Source organism: Botryllus schlosseri, chromosome 4 (assembly GCF_051294905.1).
Source record: "Botryllus schlosseri isolate E-star chromosome 4, Bs_hap1, whole genome shotgun sequence".
NCBI lineage: Eukaryota > Metazoa > Chordata > Ascidiacea > Stolidobranchia > Styelidae > Botryllus > Botryllus schlosseri.
Genome location: NC_137239.1, coordinates 21,988,725 through 22,015,034, shown reverse-complemented (window position 1 = coordinate 22,015,034; position 26,310 = coordinate 21,988,725). Strand labels below are relative to the sequence as shown.

At 40.5% G+C, this 26,310-nt stretch overlaps 1 protein-coding gene across 44 annotated transcripts in view; it reads right to left on the bottom strand.

Annotated features, from left to right (window-relative positions):
• Positions 1-26,310, bottom strand: part of LOC145437410 (uncharacterized) — a 183,328-nt gene that overhangs the window by 94,873 nt on the left and 62,145 nt on the right. For 30 of the 44 annotated variants that reach the window (XM_080314622.1, XM_080314631.1, XM_080314623.1 and 27 more), the window contains 26 exons: positions 26,239-26,292; positions 25,153-25,206; positions 25,041-25,094; positions 24,926-24,979; positions 24,394-24,447; positions 24,281-24,334; positions 24,142-24,195; positions 23,056-23,109; positions 22,944-22,997; positions 22,829-22,882; positions 22,297-22,350; positions 22,184-22,237; positions 22,045-22,098; positions 20,959-21,012; positions 20,847-20,900; positions 19,221-19,274; positions 19,108-19,161; positions 18,969-19,022; positions 18,716-18,769; positions 18,606-18,659; positions 18,368-18,421; positions 18,252-18,305; positions 18,097-18,150; positions 17,976-18,029; positions 17,095-17,300; positions 14,923-15,113 (listed from right to left, as the gene is read on the bottom strand). In XM_080314622.1, the coding sequence (XP_080170748.1) occupies positions 14,923-15,113; positions 17,095-17,300; positions 17,976-18,029; positions 18,097-18,150; positions 18,252-18,305; positions 18,368-18,421; positions 18,606-18,659; positions 18,716-18,769; positions 18,969-19,022; positions 19,108-19,161; positions 19,221-19,274; positions 20,847-20,900; positions 20,959-21,012; positions 22,045-22,098; positions 22,184-22,237; positions 22,297-22,350; positions 22,829-22,882; positions 22,944-22,997; positions 23,056-23,109; positions 24,142-24,195; positions 24,281-24,334; positions 24,394-24,447; positions 24,926-24,979; positions 25,041-25,094; positions 25,153-25,206; positions 26,239-26,292 (1,693 nt within the window). Of the gene's footprint in view, positions 1-14,922; positions 15,114-17,094; positions 17,301-17,628; positions 17,715-17,975; positions 18,030-18,096; positions 18,151-18,251; positions 18,306-18,367; positions 18,422-18,605; positions 18,660-18,715; positions 18,770-18,968; positions 19,023-19,107; positions 19,162-19,220; positions 19,275-20,846; positions 20,901-20,958; positions 21,013-22,044; positions 22,099-22,183; positions 22,238-22,296; positions 22,351-22,828; positions 22,883-22,943; positions 22,998-23,055; positions 23,110-24,141; positions 24,196-24,280; positions 24,335-24,393; positions 24,448-24,925; positions 24,980-25,040; positions 25,095-25,152; positions 25,207-26,238; positions 26,293-26,310 lie in introns of those variants that run through there. The other 14 variants (XM_080314663.1, XM_080314666.1, XM_080314661.1 and 11 more) reach the window with 10 other exon arrangements.

Here is a 26,310-nt window from a genome sequence, read left to right as displayed (position 1 = left end):
GCGCGAATGCTGGAGTTAGAATTTGGCTAGGTTTCTTGAATACGAAATAAGTTTCATCTTTAACAATCGTCTTCTCATAATGATTGTGATGCACATATTTAGTCAGAATTTATACAGACGTGGTTAATTTCTCGCGCCCCTCCCCCCTGAGAGCTTCCCGCGCCTCCCAGGTTGAGAACCCCTGATCTAGCCATTCTAGCGTATTTGCACCATAGTTGTCATAAATCAAAATGGTATAAATAACAGAGTTGGGAAAATACGATGATCAGGCGGTTGATTACAGTTATAAACCGCCAAGACGGCGGCACTAACGGGCGACGTAAGTTGGTATGTTGTTATGTTCCTATTGATTTAGTCGTTAGCCCCGCGAATGCGCTATCAGCAACAGGTGCCGTGACATTCAACTGTAAATGCGAACGTTCTAATCCAGTGGTTCTCAACCGGGGCTCCACAGACCCCTAGGGGTTCGCGAAGCATTTTTAGGGGGTCTGCGAAGCCTAAACATTTCCAAAATGGTAGATAACCTGATTTTTATTATTTTAAATTGGAGAAATCACGAGGCGTTTTCGCTGCAAAACGGCAAAAATATGGGTTGTCACCAAGTCACAAGGCTCCGAGTTACAAGTCAATCTCACTTTTATAGTTTGACTCGAGTCATACCGAGTCATTTTCAATTCACCACTGAGTCACCGAGTCCAAGTCAGTGAACAGAGTGCCTAGTCCATGTCACGGTATTATGACTCGAGTCCGAGTCCAAGTCATTGTGTTGACTGCTCAGTTTTCAGTTAAATGCTTGTTAAACCCACTTTTGATAACTCTGTTTGGTGATATCGAATGGTTCGCATGTATATTACACTAATTTTTCTCACACTTAGCAGTTTCTGCACGTATTTTCAAGTAGCAGTACCAATATACCAGACCTGGGAAAAGTGCGGCCCGCAGGCCAAATGCAGCCCGCGAAGAATGTTCGGGCCTGGCAGTAAAAAAAAAACGAAAACTGAAATTCAAAGAAGGTTTAGGTTTATAATTTAGAACACTAAATATTCGCATACCGGAGTCAGGGGTAAACAGTTTTTGCCGAGCATGTCGGCGAGATTAAGGATTTTAATTGAAGTCGGTTTTATGACAAAAGCACGAAACACTCGGTCAAGGGAGCGCGAAGTTCAGGAAAACTGCAAGCATCGCTCAACATTGAGAATATTTAAGCTGCACACCGCTCGGAAGGCAGGGACTAAGAAAATAAGCTTTGTACTATTGCATTTACATTTCAGTGCAGTGGTTTTCAAAGTGGGGGACGTGAAAGCGTCAGAAGAGTAGCGCGAAGCCATAGTATTTAAAAAAAAATTCGTGCTCCGCGCGATATGCCCCCAGCTTATAGTTCATGCTCTGTGTTTTGTCCGACTTTGATATTTCACCACTCTCTCATCCATGGGCGCCGACTTTTATTTTTGCATGGGGTGGCGGCAGGCGCGTAGTCAGGGGGGTGTCGAAACACCCTCCTTTTGAAACGCAAAACTCATCCTTTTGAAATGGACATTCTGACGCTAATATTCAGTTGCAATTCAACAAGTCGTGTTATCAGTGTTACGCGGGGCCAATTAGCGAGATTCGTCTGTGCAGTGTGCACGCATATCGCATCGCACAATGTAACGCGACGCGAGATCTCCCGCTGAGATGATTGCGAAACTAGGTCATTGATTGCCGCCATATCGGCATTCGTCGCTGGTGGACTGAGCAGAACACGGCGCGACAATTCTGAAACACGAAAGATAGGCAAGAATGATGATTACAAACGCGCGCGGCCAATCAGTAATTATTCCTTACCGCCAACGCAATGGGTTTTTACTTGGTATTGAGTAGCTCGCATCGCGACAATTGGTTGCCGATTAAAACATCGATTTCGACTGTATTGCTGCATTCCCCGATTTACGTTCGCAAAGAATAATTGGATTAATATTATGGGCACTGGATTAGTTTCCAACTAGCAGGCACACACAATAAAACTCCGTTCAGCTATGCGCTACGAGAATATTTATCACAAAAATGTTTCGCAAAATATTTTAAACACGACTTGCGGCCCTCATCGATGCAAATAATGCAATTTTATTTGTAGAAGGTGAACGTATGTTTGGTCGTCAAATCGCGATAGGAGACGGTGTTTCTCGGAGTGTGCGATGAAATCTACGTTACGACGAGGTCGAATTGGTACATCTAATAAGGATCGTTAGTTTGCTGAAATCAGCATCAGTATACGCTGTGCGAAAAACATAGTAGTGATCAATTTTATCGGACTGTACAATCGGCCGGCAAGGTTACGCTGGTAACGAAGTTGCAGACATGCCGCAAACCTGCAATAATTAGAATTACAGGGTGCGCTAGTCATACCTAAATACCCAGATTCGGCAATGGCAATGAGCACAATTTGTTCAGACGCGGTCATAAGTTTTAATCAAAAAGATATATAAACACAAACAATATTATACACTCAGAGATTGTTACTGTTTGGCGGAAGTTTTTCTGCGGACGGCAGTAGGCCTGCATGCGGACGCGCTAAATCAAACCACCGCCGATAGTGCACATGTGATATCGATGACCCATTTCGCATAAAAATGATTCTCGCTAATTTGCAGTACGCAGCATCGATAATACGAATTAGTGAATTGGCATTTCAAATAGACTGGATTTATAGTTTTAATAACGACAACATGCTGGTTAATATCAGCCCGGGGCCTTCGGCCTACGTAAGTCCCGATCAGCCAGTCGAATTTGATCGTGAAACGGTGCAATTTTGATGGGAGACATTCATACACGTGGGGGCCAAAAGCTCGTCCTAGTGATCCATTGTTTACATTGGATACCGAAAGAAACGTTGTCTTGATTTGTTGTCTTTTGACATCCCTAGCGTAGCTGGCTGGAAGTCAAATGCCCCTACAAGGTAAAGGATGACCTAATAACACCTGGAAAGTATTTTCCATATTTGATGATTGCTGCAGATGGCTATTATCTGAAGAAAAATCAGATGGTATGCCCAAGTACAATAGGCTTACCATATTTTGGAAATCTAAAAAGAGGACCACTTTTTTAGAAATTTGCAACTCGCAAAACCGGAGTAGAATTCTCAAAAACCGTTGAATATTTCCCACGTTGTGATCGGTTGACTAAAAAAAAGCGTTTTTCTCTCATCATTGCCAGGTGGATGACTAAAAAAAATAGTTCATCTTTTCGCTCAGAGCTGAAATCACCGTTTTTCACTCCGAAATACCCGCCGGAGCTTCACTTCTGTACTAATTTGCGGCATATCACTCGCAATTTGCTATAAATTTGACCAAAATTCTCAAAAAAGAGGACAAAATCTCAAAAAAGAGGACAAAAGAGCGTCCTCCGAGGACACTTTCAAAAAAGTCAAAAAAGAGGACAAATCCTCTTAAAAGAGGACGTATGGTAAGCCTAAAGTACAAGGCCAAATGACTTGCGCTTGTATGAAACTATATGTTGTTTTATGTATACATTTCGTAATGTGCACATGGAAAATATGGAGTTTGACCCATAATTTGTTCCTAAATTTATGATTCTGAAGTTGCAAAAGTTCTACGAAATGTATTGGCGTCCTTTTTTGGTGGTCAAGATTGTGTCACCGCAAGACGAAAAACTGAAAACTGCTGAATGCAATGTAGCATTGAATACAATTTTTTGAGCAAAACCGTTCATGCCGTCGTGGTGATTATTGTTATTTTCAAATTCCATGATTCTTTTTGTTGATTACGTAGTCTACCTATATATTGGGAGTTTTTATGCATCTTGTTTAGTAAATGAAAACAAAACTTGCGTCTAGGTAGTGATATGTTTTCTGTTCAGTCATCAAATCCAGTACAGTGATATTCCGGTTTATTATGGTGGCCTCAATATTGAAGTGGGAGCAAGAAAACTCATGCAACACGAAAAGTAATCAATCATTATCACTAACCAAGTCTACTTCAGCAAACACAAAACAATAAAAGCATCAAATGCTGTTATGTAGGACTATATCAAAGTATGTCTTTCCAAAATTTAAAAATCATAAAGCAGATAAAGACTATTTCATTTTTCAAATGCAAGAGATTGTAAGGCAAGACATTTTGAATGATTTTGAATGTCCTTGCATAACCAATAACCCTTTCAAGGTGTACATGTTTTGAGGAGATGGTGTAATCCTCTACCCGCTGTTCCTGAGAGAGCCGAGTCATGCCTTTCATCAAAGTAGGGGCGTTGATTTTCACATCGAATGGTGCAAACAAGCCTTGCAGTAGGCATCCTTTATCAGCCATGATACTGTCGCCCTTTTCAAATATTGCTATGGCTTCGGCCAGCAAATCATATTGCTCAATAATGCTGCGGTCACTAACGGATCCACCATAGCAGTCACTTATGAAGGAGACAGCGCCCGTGGGTGCAATACCAATTAATACTTCCATGGTATTTCCATTCTTTCAAGTGGAAAATGTAACAGACTGTGCAGGGTGCATAGATATCAGATGGCTTCTCAATTGGGATTTCTGTAGAGTCAATAATTATCTCGTTGATTGACATAGTTCTTTAAATCATCTGGCATGGGATCCAATATTACTTGTTTTGGAGGCAAAATTAGTAATTTTGATAATAAACAGTACATATGCTTGATCCGAGCAAGCATAAATGATGCGGGAAGCCATTGATTCTGAAACAATACCAAGCAGTTGATGATCAGAAGCTTGATTAGTGTCAGAAAAACTTGCTCTTCATTTGAACACAACGTACAGGTGTACTCCAATAGATGAACATCATACATTGCAATGTCCTTTAAAAGCAGAAACTGTTTGATGTCATCAAATCCAGTGAAGTACCATGCACTGCTCTGTTATCATCCTTGATATTTTCTAAACTGAAAGCTGGCATTGAAGCACGGTTGGCACTGAATGCCCATATTTTCCGAGTCTGTTTGAAATTTCTGGTCACTATGTGTTCCGGAAAAAATTATTTCAGTAGGTTCTGGTGTAAATGGGTTCGAATTGTTTGTCTTCCTGACTTTTTTTAGTGGCGTTCTTTTATCATGCTTAAAGACTGATGGGACTGCCTCCTGTCTTTCAAGTTCCATGTTCGGCTCATATAATCACTTGGTAGAAAATGACCATAGCAAGCAATGTCTCTACCCTCTACCCAATGTCTCTGTCCAAAGCTGTTTCGTTTTGGAGTCTGATCTCCTAATTGCTACTCTCCATTTCATCAGCTTCACTGGTGACGTAGGAATCAAATGACCACCAATCCGACTAGCGCAACCAGGTACACAGCAATATCGTGGCATTTTATAATGTAGATAGATGATATTACAGTCTATTAAAATGAAATATACATGTCACTCAGCTAATATTAAAACGCCACTCTCTGGAAATGAAATACCGGTACACGAAGTAACCCGGCAATTCATAAATTGCACTGAACTCAATCATCAGTCGTAAATATGTTTAAACGCCGTACATACAAAAGAATAATCCTGTTACCTGAATCCAACAGGCAGTGGCTGACCTGGTTTCTAGGGAATAAAGCTATAAGTTTTGTTTGTTTACTACGGATTATAGGACTATAGATAACTATCCTACGGTTAGTTATCTATAATAGGACGAGGTGTTGGCGCCCCAAGTGGTTTGTGAATGTCTCCCATTATCCAGGTGTTATTGCAGCAAAAGCGCATGACGCGGTCTGGCCAGCAATGAAGTCTGTTGGAACATAAAAGGTTCCCGCTCAAACTAATCGAATAAATTCAGAATTTACGCCACCGAGAACCTCTTGTTGCATCAATATTTGACAACATGATTCAACGCCAAGCACTGCACAATGCGCAGTATTAATAACAATCAAACACTTATAAGTGTCTTCGAAGAATACGAGTGTATAAAGCAGACAAGAATTAGCAGCCTGGAAATGATAGCAAACGAGAAAGCGCGTATCAAATAAGTAATTCCTCAACTTGCGTTTAGCAAGATGGGGTTCCGAGTCTGACATCGCGACAATTGTTTGCAATTGAATATGCGCACTTTGCGCAGGACTGACTTTCAATTCGTAGGCATACAATAACACACTGTCCTATTTCACGCAACTAACTCAAGAATTATTTTGTAAACAAATATGCGCGCAAAGACAAGTTAATTGAGAGAAGTAGAACGTGAATTCGCTCATCCGGTAGAGAGAGCTGGTGTTTCTCCGAGTACGCGTGTCGAAATCGACGTCGTAAACGAGGTCGCTTCGATTGTATGATTACTAATCACGGATTACAATTTAGTGGGGCGTTTTAAGCACTAGATCAAGCTGCGTATTCAATTATTCGCGCGCGTATCGGTTAATAGTAAATAGTTGGCATTAACGCGATAATCACAGACATGCTAATTGACAGCAAAGATGGCGGGTGATTAACCATTTTGTATGGGGTGGCCGCCACCCTATAATTCTTATGTATCGCGAACTATCAACGGTGCAACCACTATCATAAAGAAATCGAGTTCCTTCACTGCAGAATTGGTGGGAATAAGCTTAGCTCTACAATGGGCTGTGGAAAACAGCAATACGAATATACTGATACTCGTGGACTGCTTGAGCGCAATTCAAGCGATTGACAATGTGTATGGGCGATCCCATCACCTCGTCGCACCAATTTTACAGACGATCCATCGGATATCGGAGGCAGGATACGAGATCGCTATTGTTTGGATACCTGGTCATTATCTAATTCCCGGGAATGAAAAGGCAGATGAATTGGCCAGACGAGCGAGTCAAGCCAGTGTGCAGACGACTGAATTCAAACCTTCCGTACGAGACATCGCTGCTTCGCGTCGGAAGGCGTGCATCGAGCTATGGAATAACCGCTATTTACAATCGGATAAGTCACAACAATGTAAGGAATGTTTTCGAACCGTATACCACATAGCAGACGTGAATGGCCTACCGAAAAGGTATCAAGCGATTATGTTCCGACTACAAACCGGACATTGTGGACTAAAAGCACATCTATTCAAATTGGGAATAGCAGATTCAGTTAATTGCTCAACGTGCCGCCAAGAAGAGAGTGTCGCCCATTATTTATTGACGTGTCGAAATTATAGACACCAGAGAAGAGTTCTCGAGGACACGTGTCGGAGGAAGAATATCGCTCCCACCGTAACAAACTTTTTGACTGACACGCATATTTTTCCATACGTTGTGGAGTTTGTTCTCGCAACGAAGCCATATATTTGAGTTTATATTTTGTAATGCAATACCCACCCCTAGATGATGAATGACTTTTTGGATATGGCGAACAAAACCACTTGCGTTATAATCGCCAATCAAATAATAATCAACAACAACAACCCTATAATTCTGTCATGGGGTGGCTTCGCGCCACCCCGCCACCCCGTAACTCGGCGCCTATGCTCTCATCAACAGCCATCATCTTCCATGCCATCAAACTATCCGTTGGGGTTGCTGGCATTCATTCTGGTTGCACTTTTTTAATATTTTGTGATATCATGATTAGTGGGGGTGAATCTGTTCACTATCATAAAGGGAGGCGTGCCTAAAAAAGTTTGAGAATCACCGTTTTAGAGTCTTAATAGAAGAACGTGGATAGGGGTTCAAAGAGAGCTGAAATGTATCATGCCTAACATTGTTTCCAATCATGACAGCAAATAGATATTTTCTCAATTAACCGTCACATTTTCATCAGATAGTATCAACATATTCACGGCGCAGCATATATTAACAATGTAATTTAGAAATAAAATCAAAATACGCTGGAGAATATAGCTAATTTTTTTCACTCGGCCCGCCAACGTATTTATTTTTTTCATTTGGCCCGCGGAGAAAAATTATTGCCAACTCCTGCAATAGACGAATAGTGTCGTTACTTTACTATTCTTCGAAATTACACTAAAATGTCGGTCTTGGCCGTCTGAGTCTCGAGTCATATGACTTGGGTCGATTCATGCGCCACGACTGGAGTCCAAATCGAGTCAAAACACGGATGGACTCGAGTCGAGTTGAGTCATTTCCGTATTCTGAGAAAATGACCCGAGTCAAGCCGAGTCATCAGAAAATCGTGACTCGAGTTGGAGTCGAGTCATTGCAACCGTGGCAGAAACATCGGAGCTCACATAAACAAAAGGAGGAAATATCTTACTGTGCAAACTCGTTTTAATTGCCAAATTGCCAATAGCCTAATGTTAAAAACAAATTGCTGTTTAGAGATTGTTTTTTGGCGTTTTGGAAAAAATTGATTGCAAAAATCCAATTTCTCCTGTGATAAACCACTATTCCAGAAAAAATTCAAGATGTGCTGCTAGAGAGAAATGAGTAGGCTGAACGTTATGTGGTCATTAAAGATCTGTTCCTCAATTTCGGTGCCATGGAGTTGCGATCATGCCCAAAGGTGTAGTCAGAAGCGTTATGCGTTATTGCTGCATTCGCCACCACCTCTTTGTGGAAAGGTATTTATGGCACTCCTTTATATCCATTCGACGACGCGGATTAATAAGACACGACCTCGTAAATCAAGAAATGCCACAATAGAAATCGCTCTGAAATACTAAAAGACTTCCTATTTTCAACCTAAATAATACGATGTTATCTTCAAAAAAGTCATTTTGTTGCTGTTTACCAGCATCCTACACTTAATATTTACACAAAACAGATGACATGACGGTTGCACGAAAATTGAGCTAAATTTGAAATAAAACTGCGGAGATCGGCGGAGATCCGTGGCGGTCCAAAGGGGGTCCGCGAAGACGAAAAGGTTGAGAACCACTATTCTAATTTGATTCCGTATTACTAAATGGCGATTCGGGTATACCTCTGAAGATCGTGGTCCTTTTGTGTCAGAAGTGATTCAGCAGTGCAACCACGTATATTTGTATTATATTTTTTGTAACTAATATATTCTCCATGTACCCTGTATATAAGGGATTCGCAACGGCGTTTTCGCTTCCGTTAACAATTACTTTTAGGTCCATTTTTTCCTCAACAACTATGTACTCAGCAGTGGCGGCTCGTCCTATAGGGCAACTGGGGCATTGCCCCACCTAAAATTCTGTTCAATAACAATTCTTTACCATTTATAGACGCACAACAATCTATATATACCGAAATCACAGCGAAAATCGTATTCTTCTTGTCCTTTCGCTTGTAAATGCCCATATATAGCGAAGTCTCTGCGAAAATCGAATTCTCTTCTGTGTTTTCGCTTTGCGAATGCCTAGCCGGGGCATGCCCCGGTAGCGCTCATAACAAGCTTTCACTGTCTATTCTCTCAAAGCCGCGCACAATAAAGAAACGGTGATTTACTCTCTCCTATTCATAAAATTACCGAGCAACCGGGGCTCAATAGGTCTGTGCCCCTAAGGTGTGATGTAACAATCGTATCTATATCTGAACTCGGTTACCGTCATATGCGTTTAGTCGACCTTTGATGGTATAGGTCGATTTTGATGGTGTTTCACACCATGAAAACTCTTGAAACTTGGTATGTCATGTCGTGATGGTGGTATTCAACATTGCTCCAAGTTTCAGGGTTTCTACTTAAAGTTTAAAGTAGTAATTCCGTTTCCGAAGTTGAGTGTGTGCTGATCCGTCATGTATCGCAAACAGATTTTACTCGAAAGCCGGTATTGGTATCCATTGATTTTGACGATGTTCAATACTGAGATCGGTTATGACATTTGGCACGGTAAGTCTTAATGTTAGTATCGAACGCTGTACCAAGTTTTAAGTTTGTCACTGAACTATGTTAGTGGTAATTTCGTTTCCTAAGTCGAGTGAGAGCTGACTCGCCATTTATCGCTAACAGATTTTACGCAAAGCCGGTATTGGTCTCTATTGATTTTAACGATGCTCCTTACCTAGATCTGTCATGAGCTTTTGCACGGTGTGTTTTGATTTTAGTATCGAACGCTGTGCCAAGTCTCAAGGTTGACACTCAATGATTAGGGCAGTAATTTCGTTATCGAGGTCGAATATGGTAAAGATGTGCTCTGATCTGACACTTTAGCCTACAACGCATTGCGGATTTCACGCTAAAGCCGGTGTATCTGTGGTAACGTTAACTGTGTTCCATACTGAGATAGGTGACGAGATGATGATATCATTCTCATTTGCATTCAAATATTTACTTTGATATTATATTCTCCAATGTCAATTTCACCGTGAAATTGTGGCCTTCAAGCCATTTGCTTACAACCCCCTGTCAAGCGCGATAGCTATTTCGTTTTCGATGTCGGCAAACAGCTGATCACTTGATCAGCCTATTCCTCAGTAAATTTTACGCAAAATTCGGTCTGTTCGCATTAATTTTGACAGTGTACCATACCGAAAAGGGCCATGAGGCTACTTCTCGATGATGTCATGTAACAGTGTACTAAGTTTACGGCTTTCATCCACGTATATATTCGGTAATGTATTTTCCAAAGGCGATTTCGCAGCAGACCTATAGACAGTAATAAAACCATATGTGTCGTGTTACAGTCTCCAGTTTCAAGGCCAAAATCTCCTACGCTGTACCGAGACCGAGTTTCCGAGACTGCTATTCTTAGTTCTTCAGAATGATGTTTTGGATTCGATATGACAGGCCCAATGTATGAGATAACAATTGGGTATGGGTATGTGTCCGAACTCGTTGACCTTTCCAATTAGGCTTACGCAATCTCTCGAGTTATAGTCATTTCCATTTCTGCAGATAATTAGTCAGGTCTAGTGCGAACCAGACATGGGGTGATTACTTCATGAATGTAATCGATTGCGATTACGATTACTTCAGAATCACGCGATTACGATTACGATTACAGCAAAATCACGAAGTAGTCGATTACGATTACGATTACATTGGAAAAGTAATCACGATTACTCACGATTACATTTGTTTTGCTTCTTAGGAGTATAATCCTAAAGGATATATTGGAAGACAATACACAAGGATTGCGATGAAAAGGCTTAATGAGATGTCAACTCTCTTCATACATCATGCGTCATTTGCTTATTACGTCATAAAAAACCGATTGCCCAACTTTATTGGGATGATTTATCGCACCCAACGATTTGCATCATTGCCAGGTTTTTACCAGCCGCACCCCAAATTCCTTAATAGGGTGGGGAGCGTGCTCGAAGGGGACTCAAAAGTATTTCGTAAATCAACATAAATTATAGAGTATTTTCTAGAATTCAATTAATTCTTGAAAATGTTCTTCGAGCTCCGCCATTCAAATGTCTCTAGTACAGGGGTCTCCAACGCGGACAAAATGAGTCACCCGCGGTCGCTGTAGCAAATATTCAAATGAAAGAACGCAGTCGCTCGGGGCATTGCTCGTCTTCGCCCACGCAGCGGCTCAACGGCAATCTATAGTTAATATTCCCGAGTCTCGACGCGGAGATTGGCGCTTCGGCGCGCCCTGCAGCAACGCAACTGAGCCCGGAGGAGCTGGTGTAAGGGTTTCCGCCCCTTACAAAAAACATAAAACGCTCACTCGCCGGGACTCACTCCAGCTCCTCCGTGCTCAGTTGGATTTCTTTACTTAGGCTAGGCGGGAGTAAGTGGTAACCCGTCGGTCGTCGCAATAGTCAGTACACACTACACAAGAAGTAGCTTTTTGCTTCAAAACGGTTGGTGACCCCTGCTGCAGTAGATAGCTGGGTTTGAAAAGCATACCTCTCCCCTTAAAAAAACATGCATAGGCTATTTTATGGGAACAGGCATTTCGGAGCCGGTCATTACCGCGCCACGATCCCACAACACACCAAACCACATATGCAGTTTCAGCCAACACGCAACTCCGCGGGATGTGATACCAAAGAAATACCTTGGCCGAAACTTAAGGTATTCGTCCATTGTCAATAGCCGCGCTGGGTGGACATGACTAATAATAGTCCTGTCCTTCCAATCTGACCCAACAATACAAATGCCCCCCGGCGTATCCACATAGGAATAAAGCTATTGGCATTTGCGTGTGCGTCTCACGAAAGATATTCTTTTAGTCTGCTATGTTTGGGCGAGTGCAATATCTGTTGATTAATCAACAGACTGGAAGTCACGAATTAACAACATACAATAGAGTAGCCTAATTATAACAACATACCAGATGCTATAATTATGAATTAAGTGCCCCAGCTCTACAGGTAAATCTGACACTCGGGGCTGAGAGCGGTTAAAAATGAATAGTAATCAAATGCAATGACCAATATTATTGAAGAAATTCAGTTTTGGAAATTGACCAACTGTTGGACTGGGGGACGAATTGCTGTTGGTTCTGATTCTAGCTACAACCCACGCTAACATGTCAGGCTATATAAGCGGACGGTTATGGCGGCAGGTCTAAATGCTGAGCAACGAACTGTGAAATAACGATTGGCGCCCGTTTCAAGTAGTTATATGAGAATAAGATATAGTGAACATGAAAATTCTGCCTTCAACTTAATACGGATACTGCGAGCTGCTATTACGAGAAACGGCTAGGCACGGCTCAGTTATGATATATATCAGCACTAGCAGCTGTTTATTTGTAATGCTTCGTTGTGGAAACTGCAATGTATTATTCGACGAGTACAAAATTTCGAATTTTTGTCAGGTGTACGTGCGTACGTAGGCCTACTGCTCGCCAAGCAGCAACGTTGAAACTGCGTTTAACTGGGCACAACCAAACCTCAATACATAAACCAATGATGATGAAGTTACTATTTGAAACTATAGGCAGAGTGGTGATTAATATCCTGCTGCGAGGTAGGGGCTTCTGTAGTGTATTGATAACCTGATATACATCACGGGGGTGTTCTTACAATCACACTACAATGTCCATCGCATGTCTGTTTACTATGTGTGGATACTTACGCAATGACGAGCGGGGATAATACTTCTGACGTAACAATGAGTAGTGGCGTTTGGAAATCAGACGTTTGTGCTATCGCTAACGTGGTATATTATCTCATTCATGTTCACGAATATTCAGTTTATGTCATAGTCCTTGTACAAACAAAAAGAAATCGTTCTTTCACAAAGAAATCGATTAGATATGGGAAGTAGTCGATTACGATTACGATTACTTCGGATTTTTTTCGAATGTAATCGATTGCGATTACGATTACTTCAAAATGCTGTAATCGTCGTAATCGATTACGATTACTAATCGTGATTACCCCATGTCTGGTGCGAACATGAACCGCGTTGGATCTTTGTTCCGTACGCCGTTTACGCAGTTACCACACTTCAAGTCACAGCTCATGCACCGGCAGACCTCTCGTGGCACATACGTTAAAACCACTGTTACTGTTGTCGGCAAATTCATGTTACCGTAACATCATTAAGTTACTTGTTTACGTTGGAAAACGCCATTGTGACGTCATCTTGATAAAAAGTCGCTTGCAGCCCTTGCCCCACCACCCGATGTTGTCACGAGCCGCCACTGGTACTCAGTGTGAACTTCGTTACCATCACGACTTCTGTAAATTCCAGCGACTTGCTCCCTATAGTGACTAGAATGAATCCACATCACGGCTGTGAGGTGGTTATAATGTGGGCTGTGACCAATGTTCCCTCTAATTTTTGAAGAGTCTGCGCACACTCACCAAATTACTGCGCAGACCCTTGGACAACAGTGCGTAACGATCGCATCTGATTTTTTGTGCCTAACTTAGATTTTCTGTGCGCGGAGAGTGTCAGCACTACGCATTTGCGCACGTGCGGAGCTTAGAGGGGAAATTGACTGTGACCATAGTCGACATTTATTGTCTAATTATGATGGCAATTATGCTGGATAATACAAATATTTTCAATCTACTCATAGTTGCTTCTGGGGCCTAATGAAACCGTCTGGTAGGCCAGAGGAAGACCATGGGCAATGTTCCCTCTAAGCTGCGCACGTGCGCAAATGCGCAGTGCTGACACGGTCTCTGCGCACAGAAAATCTAAGTTGCGCAAAAAAATCTGAAGTGATGACCGTTTCTTTTTCAGTCGTTACGCACTGTTGTCCAAGGGTCTGTACAATGAGTTGGTGAGTGTGCGCAGACTCGTCAAAAATTAGAGGGAGCATTGACCACAGGCCGTTTATGTTTGACACCTCCTGCTTTAGAATGCAGATGCGTTGCATGGCCTACAGCAGTGCTTTTCAACCTGGTGTGTCGAGGGTGCGACAACTATTATCTGAATGGTGAATGATGCATGCTAGACTTTGGTTGAAAGCATTGGGGTGTACTAGACGATGTACCACATCAAGTCAACGATTGAACATGGTGGGAAATAAGCACAGTAGGTTGGTTGGTTTAAGATCAGATTACTGAATGGATTGTGAAAATGCGCGGTTAAACTATGGGAGATCTCGTGTTTACGCAGAAGTTTTATTTTTATGTTCGACAAACTACAGGGTAGAGTTAACTCTCATCTATTTTGTATTCGAATTTATTATTTGCCATATAATAATGATAGTGGATACACTCAACACCCACAAACATTCCTCTGGATCACAATTCTCAAATTACCTATCAATTTGTCAAAGCAACTAAACGAATTCCATATTTTTGCTAAGTGTGTTACCGATCCGAACCCGACCGCATCGGAAGTAGCATGAATCCGGCTCCCATCTGGATTCAGTCTTATCAGCAAGAGCCTCTATCTGACTCCGGCCCCAGACAAAATCTGGTGGATATCCAGTCCATGAACTATTCATGCTCTATGCATGCACTATGGCACCTTATCTAGTATTACTTGGACTGTATTTTATGTACGTACGTACAATTCTACAATGTCTACTGTGAAGGAAAACGATGATTGATAATCACGTTATTCGATTTTATATCCAATGAATTGTTACCCGAAGTCAGGAATAGGCTAAAAGGCCTATATATACACCGGAAGCATGTTGCCGCGATGGTTAAGGTATGGAGAATAATTCAATCATAACACACCGAACTGCCTCTGCATCGCGTAGAACTTTGGCAGCAAGTCTGCCTCCGTGACTTGAGCATGTCGACTCCGCCGCTTGATATGTGACAGATTTTCCGAATTTCTTATATAGCAAGGAGCCAAATCGGTTCCAACCGTTAACCGTGGTACATAAATTTGAAGCTGCTGTTAGAGAGTTGATAGTATTTTGTACCTGAAATAAATCATATAAAGGACTATTTAGTAGTGATTGCTATCGCTCTGCTCGCGTTAGTGTCGCGTTTAATGGTCATTAGTTCTAGTTCTAGTTGCTGCTGCGACTTTTTAAAATGGAGTATAGTTCTAGTAATTCTTTTTCTAATAATGGCATAGCCAGTAATGTGTTTTGGGATCGGTTACCATTTCAAACCGGAAATCCCGTCACATGTCGATTTTATATCCAATATTTCTTAGATCATTTCAATTCAGCATTTTATCAGAACAATAATGAGTCCTTCGGAATGAAATCTAGCTGGCTGTGTTTAGTTGGTGAGTTGCGGACAGGGCCGACACAGTACTTCGGTGTTTTTGAGTACCCCGTAGGAAAATTTGTTGTAGGAAATCTCGCACAAAATACTCCATAATGCTCCCTTCGAACTCGCCCCCGCCCCCATTAGGCCCTGGTTGCGGAATACGAAATGCCGTTCAAAGCTAGTTCAGGTTGAAGTTCCTTAATCGGTTCCATGGTGATGCTCCTCGTCATAGGAAGTTAAAAAGGACGAATTGTTGTTTGGAGGTTAAAATTACTGTGAAAGTACGTTACTTCATAGTGTAGGTAGGACATACTAAGGTACGTTTGCACACATTATCTTCTGAATTCTCCAAGTTCGCAAATCCGATACGACCTAACACCACCTGACTACTAGCAAATACAGATGGCTAGGTCGATCTGATGAAATCGTAGAAACCCAAATCTTTATTGTACAGTGCGCTGGGGAAGCCATCTAAAGCCGTGAAACAACCACCGACAATACCACCATCCAAACCAAGACGTCAGAAGCGCTACAGAGTGTAAAGCGACTGAAATATCACATGTGCAATTTGGTAGAATATAAGGATGGTGTGAACGTGAGGTTCACGTTCGCGTTCTGTGTGTGGACCTCGGAAATTTTGAGGTTCGCGTTCACAACAGAACCTTGGTAGGTTCTGCACTGTGAACCTTTTTCATATATATATTACAAATTTCACTTCATTATAACTTATGTGGTTCAAATTTATTGCATTTCAACAGCGGACCACTCTATGCATGGCACTGGCGCTTTAAACAATCAACACCTTGACAATTTCAAAAATTTTACTTGCTTTCTAACAAAAGTTTGCTCGAAATATCCAGCTTTCCGTTTGTGAATATTTAGTGACTCTATGCTGTGAGCTTGACCGGCAATCACACAACATCAAGAGCGAAATATACACTACATGTAGATAGCGAATGATGTTTATTCAATTGATATCGATTTCTGATGTAAAAAACTAGCAAGCTTACGTGGTCAATCTTGTCTTCATATGTTTACTGTATCATAAAACGAAATCCGTGCGATTGGGGTTTTGGCTGTTGTTGTATAACTTGTTAGTGGGGTAATAACGGTAGCAAGTATAGAAACCCGTTTTACACTCTGCTCAATATCTGTGTAGCAATATTCAGACGCCGAATACATTTTCCGGTCTGGCCTGAACCGTTCAGCCGTAATCTTATATTTCCTGCCAAGTCCTCGTCGAAATTGTCGGCAAAGCGACGGAAGATATTGATTTATGGGATCATTATATCATTTGATTGCCTCAGTTGATACATTTAGAGACGATTAAAACGTCAATATGTACTTCAGCATTGTGCCATTATGTGGCCCGAGTCGTCGCTAGGTATCGTGTACATTAATATAGGCCATCACTTCATTCAAATATGGGGGTTGAATTAGCAATATGACGTCACGTGACGTCATGAGGTTCACGTTCGCGTTCACACAGAACCTTTCAAAAAGGTTCGCGTTCACACGAACCTGAACCTTTCAGAGGTTCACACCATCCCTATACAAAGGACAATTTACAAAACGGAAAATGAGCACGCGGGTTCGGCCGTTGAGGACTCTATTGTGACTCATCCGACTTAGATAAAACAATGTCTTATAAAGATACTGATTTTTAGTGTAGCCTATACATACCGATTGCATTGTACTGGTGAGATTTGTAGTGAGTCGTTGCTGATCCTCAACGGTTGACATCATTGCAGACTGTGCCGCGTTTACTTGTTCAATCTGATGTTGCGTTGGCAGTTGATTGACTTTCGATCGCAGTCTCACTAATTGTGACGTCATCGTATACTGACTCGTGTTCAGGTGATCGATTTTATTTTGCGTACTAATGTCAACTGAAAATATGTTCGGATGAAACATGAATGAGTTGAATATTGTACGACCCACGGTTATTGCTTTCACCGCACAAAATCGATTAGCTAAGGATAGTTTAAGACCGCTTCGCTTGAATTCTCAAGTACGACACGGAAAACAACGAACAATTATTTCGCCATGAAATTTATTAGTATAGGATAGTATAATTTGTTTTGAATGTAGGAATGAATGTTTGTTATTCACCAAATCCATAGACAAATAAAAATAATAATAATACTAATAACAACGATCACGATTCTGTAATCTAATCCCTTCATTTTGCATGAGAATAACAATTGATTTTACTACCGAGATTTTAAAAGTTTACTTCAATCTTCACAATTTCCTTAGAAAACAGGTTGCTTCCCGGTTTGAAGCTGAATTTTCTAGTTTTACTGTGAATAAAGAAGATCATATCAATAATAGTAATACTCATATGTCATAAGAATAACAATTTTACTCGAATACTGATTTTTTTAAAGTTTACCACAATCTCGTTATGGGGCAGGTTGCTACCAAGAATATGTATGTATTTACCATTACCATTATAGTAGTATAATAATTTTATGATATAATGCTGCTTTTATATTTCCTATTTAAATGATAATTATATTACTAATAAGAAAAATGCGGATGTTTAGAATTGTTATTCTCACGTGAACCATAGGCTCTTGTCCTCTCCCGGATTTCGCGGTGCAACGATTCCAATTCTGAAATATGACATAGAATGGTTGTGTCTTGTAGTACCCGAGCGAAACAAAATACGTTGAACCATACGAGTTAAGTCGGCATTCTGTAACTCCTCGATTTGCCTCATTGCGACTTCGAATTCTGCAGAATTAAAATGTTATTATTTAAAGAACATTCATCTCCCGTTTTATGTCATGATGATTTCGTAATATTTTATGAGATAATGGAAAAGACACACCCACGTGAATAATACGAATCATTAAGCGCCTCAATCCAAGATTCAAAACTCGCGGTATCTAGAGTAGAGATCGTTATTTAAAGGATGATTATAGTAGACAGATCTCTCGAAAAAGCTTACGGTTTTTTATTCTCCGGCCGATTGAGTCCACAATTTCCTGATGTTTTCTGGATTCTGGAAGTGAATTTAGCATAAAATCGTAGCGTAAAAATTTAAGAGATTATCAATGAGCAGTGAGCATGGATTTCAAATAATGAAAATTTAAATGATTATGCCCTACAATTGAATTGAGGGTGATGAGAGGGCGGGATGAAGTTTGAAGTGTGAAGTGTGAAGTTTGATTGCAGCTAGGACATACCGTTCAACTGCAGGTAACGGCACTCAGCAATATCCTCTTGTAAATCCTCTCTCTCTGTAAATATCACGCATTACCGTAAACTGACAGGGCATCGGAATTAAATAACTTACGTCTCAAATAAGTCCTATTCCAATATTGGATCCTCGAGACTATCCATACGGTGTCTGGAAAGTAGGGGCGCATGGAGTTTGTAATGTACTATAAATAGTGTAATTGAGAGTAGGCCTATTTGAACGGAATGCTATGAGATATTCCAATACTCACACTACAACTAAATTTAACAGGGTTTTGCAGTGTAACCAATTTTTGAAATAGGCAGGTCCATGTGCGATATTATACTAATCATCGCAAATCAGAACTCACGATTTGAGTACGAATTTTGGATGTGTGCCAGTCTTCTATCAAGTCTTTCGATCTCTGAAAACAGTGTAGTAGGTCCGTATAATATTCGCATTCTTCTCTAATTACTTTTCTCTGATTTGAAAGATATACCTCCTTATACCTTCTGCTGTATCATTTTCTGACTTGAACAGTTGTTCAGTGAGATTTCCAAGTACTTAATACATCGAGATGCCATTAGGATATGCATCGGAAGTGCTTGAAACACTAACCTACCATTGGTAAATTCAGCTCGGATATCTAACATTCTCTTGTTGATGTTGGCCGTGTCTGAAATTAAAAATACGGCTGATTTTGTAGAAACATTTTCATACAGAAATAATATATTGCGACAGTATAAGATTGAAATAATACGATGGCCGCCATGATTTCGACTTGGCACTGCATAGGATGAGGATGGCCTGGTAAGTGCTTTCTTTGCTTTGCAACATGCGGTGTGTCCAGTGTTGGGATGACTCGAGTCATGACTTGACTCGAGTCAGACTCGAGTCAACTTTTTCGTATGACTTGACTTGACTCGAGTCACTTTATAAAAATGAATTGACTTGACTTGACTCGAAGCTTTAAAAATGCGCATTGACTCGTGACTCGGAGCAAAATTTACGAGTCAATTTAAAGTCATCAAGTAGCCTAAACGGTGTCGAATAAATCACTGTATCTTGTGTATGTTCGAATTGTTCGAGATACGCCGGTGTCACTTGTGAGAGCAGCCAGTCATTCACTGATCGTACGATACACTGATCCTCGATTGTTAGATCACAAATAAATAGACCGCAAACTAAAGTATCACAGCTTGCGTTGTCGTAGTAGTAGTAGTAGAAGATTACTCTAAATAGCAATGTGTCTCTGTTTCTTAGACGGATCAATGCTTACGTTGCGCAGTGCTCACCTTTACCCACCTTTATGTATGATTTAAATCAAACAAATATAGTTTGGGCGTGTATTTACTCACGGATGTATAGATGTTGATTATGTCCTAGGCTATATTTTGGCTGATAATAACTGACAGTAGCATGTGACTGTACAGTTACTCACGTATTTTATTAACAGTTCTACGTGTGCGTGAGTGATACAACGTCTTTTCGCAGGTATATTTAACTAGATATTCGTTATTTGATTCAAGATAAATGATCAGCATTGATCAATTAATCTGTCTTTCACACAGCTAGCAAAGTGTAATGACTTTGAATCATCACTCATACATCGAAAATTCAATTTGACTTGAATTGTGACTTGACTCGTGACTTGACTTGACTTGACTCGACTTGACTTGAGTCACCTCCAAAAAACGAGTGACTTGACTTGACTCGAGTCACTTTTGAAAATCGATTGACTTGACTTGACTCGAGTCAAAATCTGCAATGACTCGAGATGACTCGTGACTCGAAGGTAGTGACTTGATCCCAACACTGGGTGTGTCACGCTGGATTAGTTTCAGCTCCTCGCGCTTTCGCCGAGGGCGTGCGTACGGTTCTGCGTACTTCTTCTGGGCTTATTCATATACACTTATGTTAAACAAGTCCGAGAACCATCAATTTACAACGGCATATAATTATTTTGAGACGGCGGGGATTCCTGTGATGTTCAGGACATAGTAACGCTTGCTTCCCAGTGTCGAGTAACCAAAACCAGTGGCTTATTCGGCTGGCGGGTACATGGTTGGTTGGGTGGTAGGTTTAATTTTGTATATTCAGTCCATCGGTCACTCATCTCCCTTATATACGTACGGTTCGATTCGCCAGTTCTTCTTTCCTCAATTTCATTTACCAACAACACGAAATGTGTGGGGATTTATAGATTTATAGTTGCGGTAAATCTGCAGAAATATATAGACTAATATACTTTCCGAGTCAACTCGCTTCAGTTGCTCGACATCAGAAGCCACAGCGTCAGTACCTGAAACAATAGTAACTTGACAATATTGCTTTGTCGTTGGCAAATGTGCAATACGTACGATTCAAACATAGCGATTTAATCGCGAGCAGACCTTGATCCATGTCCGCTGTTTCTGTAATGCAAAGTAATGTACAGGTCGAAATCATTATTAGCAGAGCGTAAGCATTCCTGAGGTGGAATTCACGTTGACCATGTAGGCCTATTCAAATTACTGTCAGCAGAATAAATAGCTACTCGCGTTGTCGAAGTACGAAGTTGTTACTAACAATACCGCATATGCATTTCCGAACACGAATCAGGAATTTCTCTCATAGGTCAGGGGTGTCAAACATACAGACGATTTCACATGCCAATTCGTAACAAATGTTGAGAGGTTTTGATGGAAACACTTTAAATAAATAATCCGTCAAGTTTGCAAATGTTAAGTATGTTCATAGGCCACATTATCACCACCCGACTCTGGTGTTGTGGTTTCACTCTAGTACTAGTTACCACCAATAACAAGTTGATCACATTGACACCCAATTCGAGAAGACAAAAAGTGCATATTGAGTTCAGTTAAGATGGAAAAATGGACAATAATAGTTATCCACTTAGGCGAAAGCGCCAACGTGGAACCGTTATATGCAGTTTACATTATAGGGTTAACATATTTCGTAAATATGAAAATAGGACACTTTATCAAAATTTTCAGGCTTACAGTAGAATCCAGAAAATGGTAATATTTTACTTTATGGTTGGTTAGCTAAAACAAAATTGTTGAATTCTCCGTTGGTTGACAAAAAAAGGTAAACTCCCGGAATACCCACCGGAACGTTACTTAAGTACTCATTTCCTACATCTCAGTCGAATTCTAACCTATATTTAACCAACGTTTTCAAGAGAGAGGACAAATTATCGAAAAAGAAGACATTATGGCGTCTTCTAGGACACTTTCAAAAAAGTTAATAAAAAAAGAGGACAAATCCGCATAAAAGAGGACGTATGGTTAATATGGTAACCCAAGTTTACACAGAGAATATATTAATTACGCAAAAATATCATTCAAATGTCTGTGGTCGCACCGCCGTTGCAGTGTAACCAATTTTTGAAATAGGCAGGTCCATGTGCAATATGATAATAATCATCGCAAATCAGAACTCACGATTTGAGTACGAATTTTGGATGTGTGCCAGTTTTCTATCAAGTCTTTCGATCTCTGAAAACAGTGTAGTAGGCCCGTATAATATACGCATTTTTCTCTAATTACTTTTCTCTAATTAGAAAGATAGGCCTCCTTATACCTTCTGCTGTATCATTTTCTGACTCTAACAGTTGTTCGGTGAGATTTCCAAGTTCTGAATACATCGAGATGCCATTAGGATATGCATCGGAAGTGCTTGAAACACAAACTTACGATTGGTAAATTCAGCTCGGATATCTAACATTCTCTTGTTTATGTTGGCCGCGTCTGAAATTAAAAATACGGCTGATTTTGTAGAAACATTTTCAAACAGAAATAATATATTGCGACAGTATAAGATTGAAATAATACGATGGCCGCCAAGATTTCGACTTGACACTGCATAGGATGAGGATGGACTGGTAAGTGCTTTCTTTGCTTTGCAACATGCGGTGTGTCACGCTGGATTAGTTTCAGCTCCTCGCGCTTTCGTCGAGGGCGTGCGTACGGTTCTGCGTACTTCTTCTGGGCTTATTCATATACACTTATGTTAAACAAGTCCGAGAACCATCAATTTACAACGGCATATAAATATTTTGAGACGGCTGGGATTCCTGTAATGTTCAGGACATAGTAACGCTTGCTTCCCAGTGTCGAGTAACCAAAACCAGTGGCTTATTCTGCTGGCGGGTACATGGTAGGTTGGGCGGTAGGTTTAATTTTGTATATTCAGTCCATCGGTCACTCATCTCCCTTATATACGTACGGTTCGATTCGCCAGTTCTTCTTTCCTCAATTTCATTTTCCAACAACACGAAATCTGTGGGGATTTATAGATTTATAGTTGCGGTAAATCTGCAGAAATATATAGACTAATATACTTTCCGAGTCAACTCGCTTCAGTTGCTCGACCTCAGAAGCCACAGCGTCAGTACCTGAAACAATAGTAACTTGACAATATTGCTTTGTCGTTGGCAAATGTGCAATACGTACGATTCAAACATAGCGATTTAATCGCGAGCAGACCTTTATCCATGTCCGCTGTTTCTGTAATGCAAAGTAATGTACAGGTCGAAATCATTATTAGCAAAGCGTAAGCATTCCTGAGGTGGAATTCACGTTGACCATGTAGGCCTATTCAAATTACTGTCAGCAGAATAAATAGCTACTCGCGTTGTCGAAGTACGAAGTTGTTACTAACAATACCGCATATGCATTTCCGAACACGAATCAGGAATTTCTCTAGGTCAGGGGTGTCAAACATACAGACGATTACACATGCCAATTCGTAACAAATGTTGAGAGGTTTTGATGGAAACACTTTAAATAAATAATCCGTCAAGTTTGCAAATGTTGAGTATGTTCATAGTCCACATTATCACCACCCGACTCTGGTGTTGTGCTTTCACTCTAGTACTTGTTACCACCAGGAACAAGTTGATCACATTGACCCCCAATTCGAGAAGACAAAAAGTGCATATTGAGTTCCGTGGTGATGGAAAAATGGACAATAATAGTTATCCACTTAGGCGAAAGCGCCTACGTGGAACCGTTATATGCAGTTTGCATTATAGGGTTAACATATTTCGTAAATATGAAAATAGGACACTTTATCAAAATTTTCAGGCTTACAGTAGAATCCAGAAAATGGTAATATTTTACTTTATGGTTGGTTAACTAAAACAAAGTTGTTGAATAATCCGTTGGTTGACAAAAAAAGGTAAACTCCCGGAATACCCACCGGAACGTTACTTAAGTACTCATTTCCTATATCTCAGTCGATTTCTAACCTATATTTAACCAACGTTTTCAAAAGAGAGGACAAATTATCGAAAAAGAAGACATTTTGGCGTCCTTCTAGGACACTTTCAAAAAAGTTAAAAAAAGAGGACAAATCCGTATAAAGGAGGACGTATGGTTAATATGGTAACCCTAGTTTACACAGAGAATATATTAATCACGCAAAAATATCATTCAAGTATCTGTGGTCGCACCGCCGTTGCAGTGTAACCAATTTTTTAAATAGGCAGGTCCATGTCCAATATTATAGGCTACTAATCGTCGCAAATCAGAACTCACGATTTGAGTACGAATTTTGGATGTGTGCCAATCTTCTATCAAGTCTTTCGATCTCTGAAAACAGTGTAGTAGGCCCGTATAATATCCGCATTTTTCTCTAATTACTTTTCTCTGATTTGGAAGATAGACCTCCTTATACCTTCTGCTGTATCATTTTCTGACTCGAACAGTTGTTCGGTGAGATTTCCAAGTTCTGAATACATCAAGATGCCATTAGGATATGCATCGGAAGTGCTGGAAACACTAACTTACGATTGGTAAATTCAGCTCGGATATCTAACATTCTCTTGTTTATGTTGGCCGTCTCTGAAATTAATAATACGGCTGATTTTGTAGAAACATTTTCAATCAGATATGATATATTGCGACAGTATGTAATTGAAATAATACGATGGCCGCCATGATTTCGACTTGGCACTGCATAGGATGAGGATTGCCTGGTAAGTGCGTTCTTTGCTTTGCAACATGCGGTGTGTCACGCTGGATTAGTTTCAGTTCCTCGCGCTTTCGTCGAGGGCGTGCGTACGGTTCTGCGTACTTCTTCTGGGCTTATTCATATACACTTATGTTAAACAAGTCCGAGAACCATCAATTTACAACGGCATATAAATATTTTGAGACAGCGGGGATTCCTGTAATGTTCAGGACATAGTAACGCTTGCTTCCCAGTGTCGAGTAACCAAAACCAGTGGCTTATTCGGCGGGCGGGTACATGGTTGGTTGGGCGGTAGGTTTAATTTTGTATATTCAGTCCATCGGTCACTCATCTCCCTTATATACGTACGGTTCGATTCGCCAGTTCTTCTTTCCTCAATTTCATTTTCCAACAACACGAAATCTGTGGGGATTTATAGATTTATAGTTGCGGTAAATCTGCAGAAATATATAGACTAATATACTTTCCGAGTCAACTCGCTTCAGTTGCTCGACCTCAGAAGCCACAGCGTCAGTACCTGAAACAATAGTAACTTGACAATATTGCTTTGTCGTTGGCAAATGTGCAATACGTACGATTCAAACATAGCGATTTAATCGCGAGCAGACCTTCATCCATGTCCGCTGTTTCTGTAATGCAAAGTAATGTACAGGTCGAAATCATTATTAGCAAAGCGTAAGCATTCCTGAGGTGGAATTCACGTTGACCATGTAGGCCTATTCAAATTACTGTCAGCAGAATAAATAGCTACTCGCGTTGTCGAAGTACGAAGTTGTTACTAACAATACCGCATATGCATTTCCGAACACGAATCAGGAATTTCTCTAGGTCAGGGGTGTCAAACATACAGACGATTACACATGCCAATTCGTAACAAATGTTGAGAGGTTTTGATGGAAACACTTTAAATAAATAATCCGTCAAGTTTGCAAATGTTGAGTATGTTCATAGGCCACATTATCACCACCCGACTCTGGTGTAGTGGTGTCACTCTAGTACTAGTTACCACCAGGAACAAGTTGATCACATTGACCCCCAATTCGAGAAGACAAAAAGTGCATATTGAGTTCCGTGGTGATGGAAAAATGGACAATAATAGTTATCCACTTAGGCGAAAGCGCCTACGTGGAACCGTTATATGCAGTTTGCATTATAGGGTTAACATATTTCGTAAATATGAAAATAGGACACTTTATCAAAATTTTCAGGCTTACAGTAGAATCCAGAAAATGGTAATATTTTACTTTATGGTTGGTTAACTAAAACAAAGTTGTTGAATAATCCGTTGGTTGACAAAAAAAGGTAAACTCCCGGAATACCCACCGGAACGTTACTTAAGTACTCATTTCCTATATCTCAGTCGATTTCTAACCTATATTTAACCAACGTTTTCAAAAGAGAGGACAAATTATCGAAAAAGAAGACATTTTGGCGTCCTTCTAGGACACTTTCAAAAAAGTTAAAAAAAGAGGACAAATCCGTATAAAGGAGGACGTATGGTTAATATGGTAACCCTAGTTTACACAGAGAATATATTAATCACGCAAAAATATCATTCAAGTATCTGTGGTCGCACCGCCGTTGCAGTGTAACCAATTTTTTAAATAGGCAGGTCCATGTCCAATATTATAGGCTACTAATCGTCGCAAATCAGAACTCACGATTTGAGTACGAATTTTGGATGTGTGCCAATCTTCTATCAAGTCTTTCGATCTCTGAAAACAGTGTAGTAG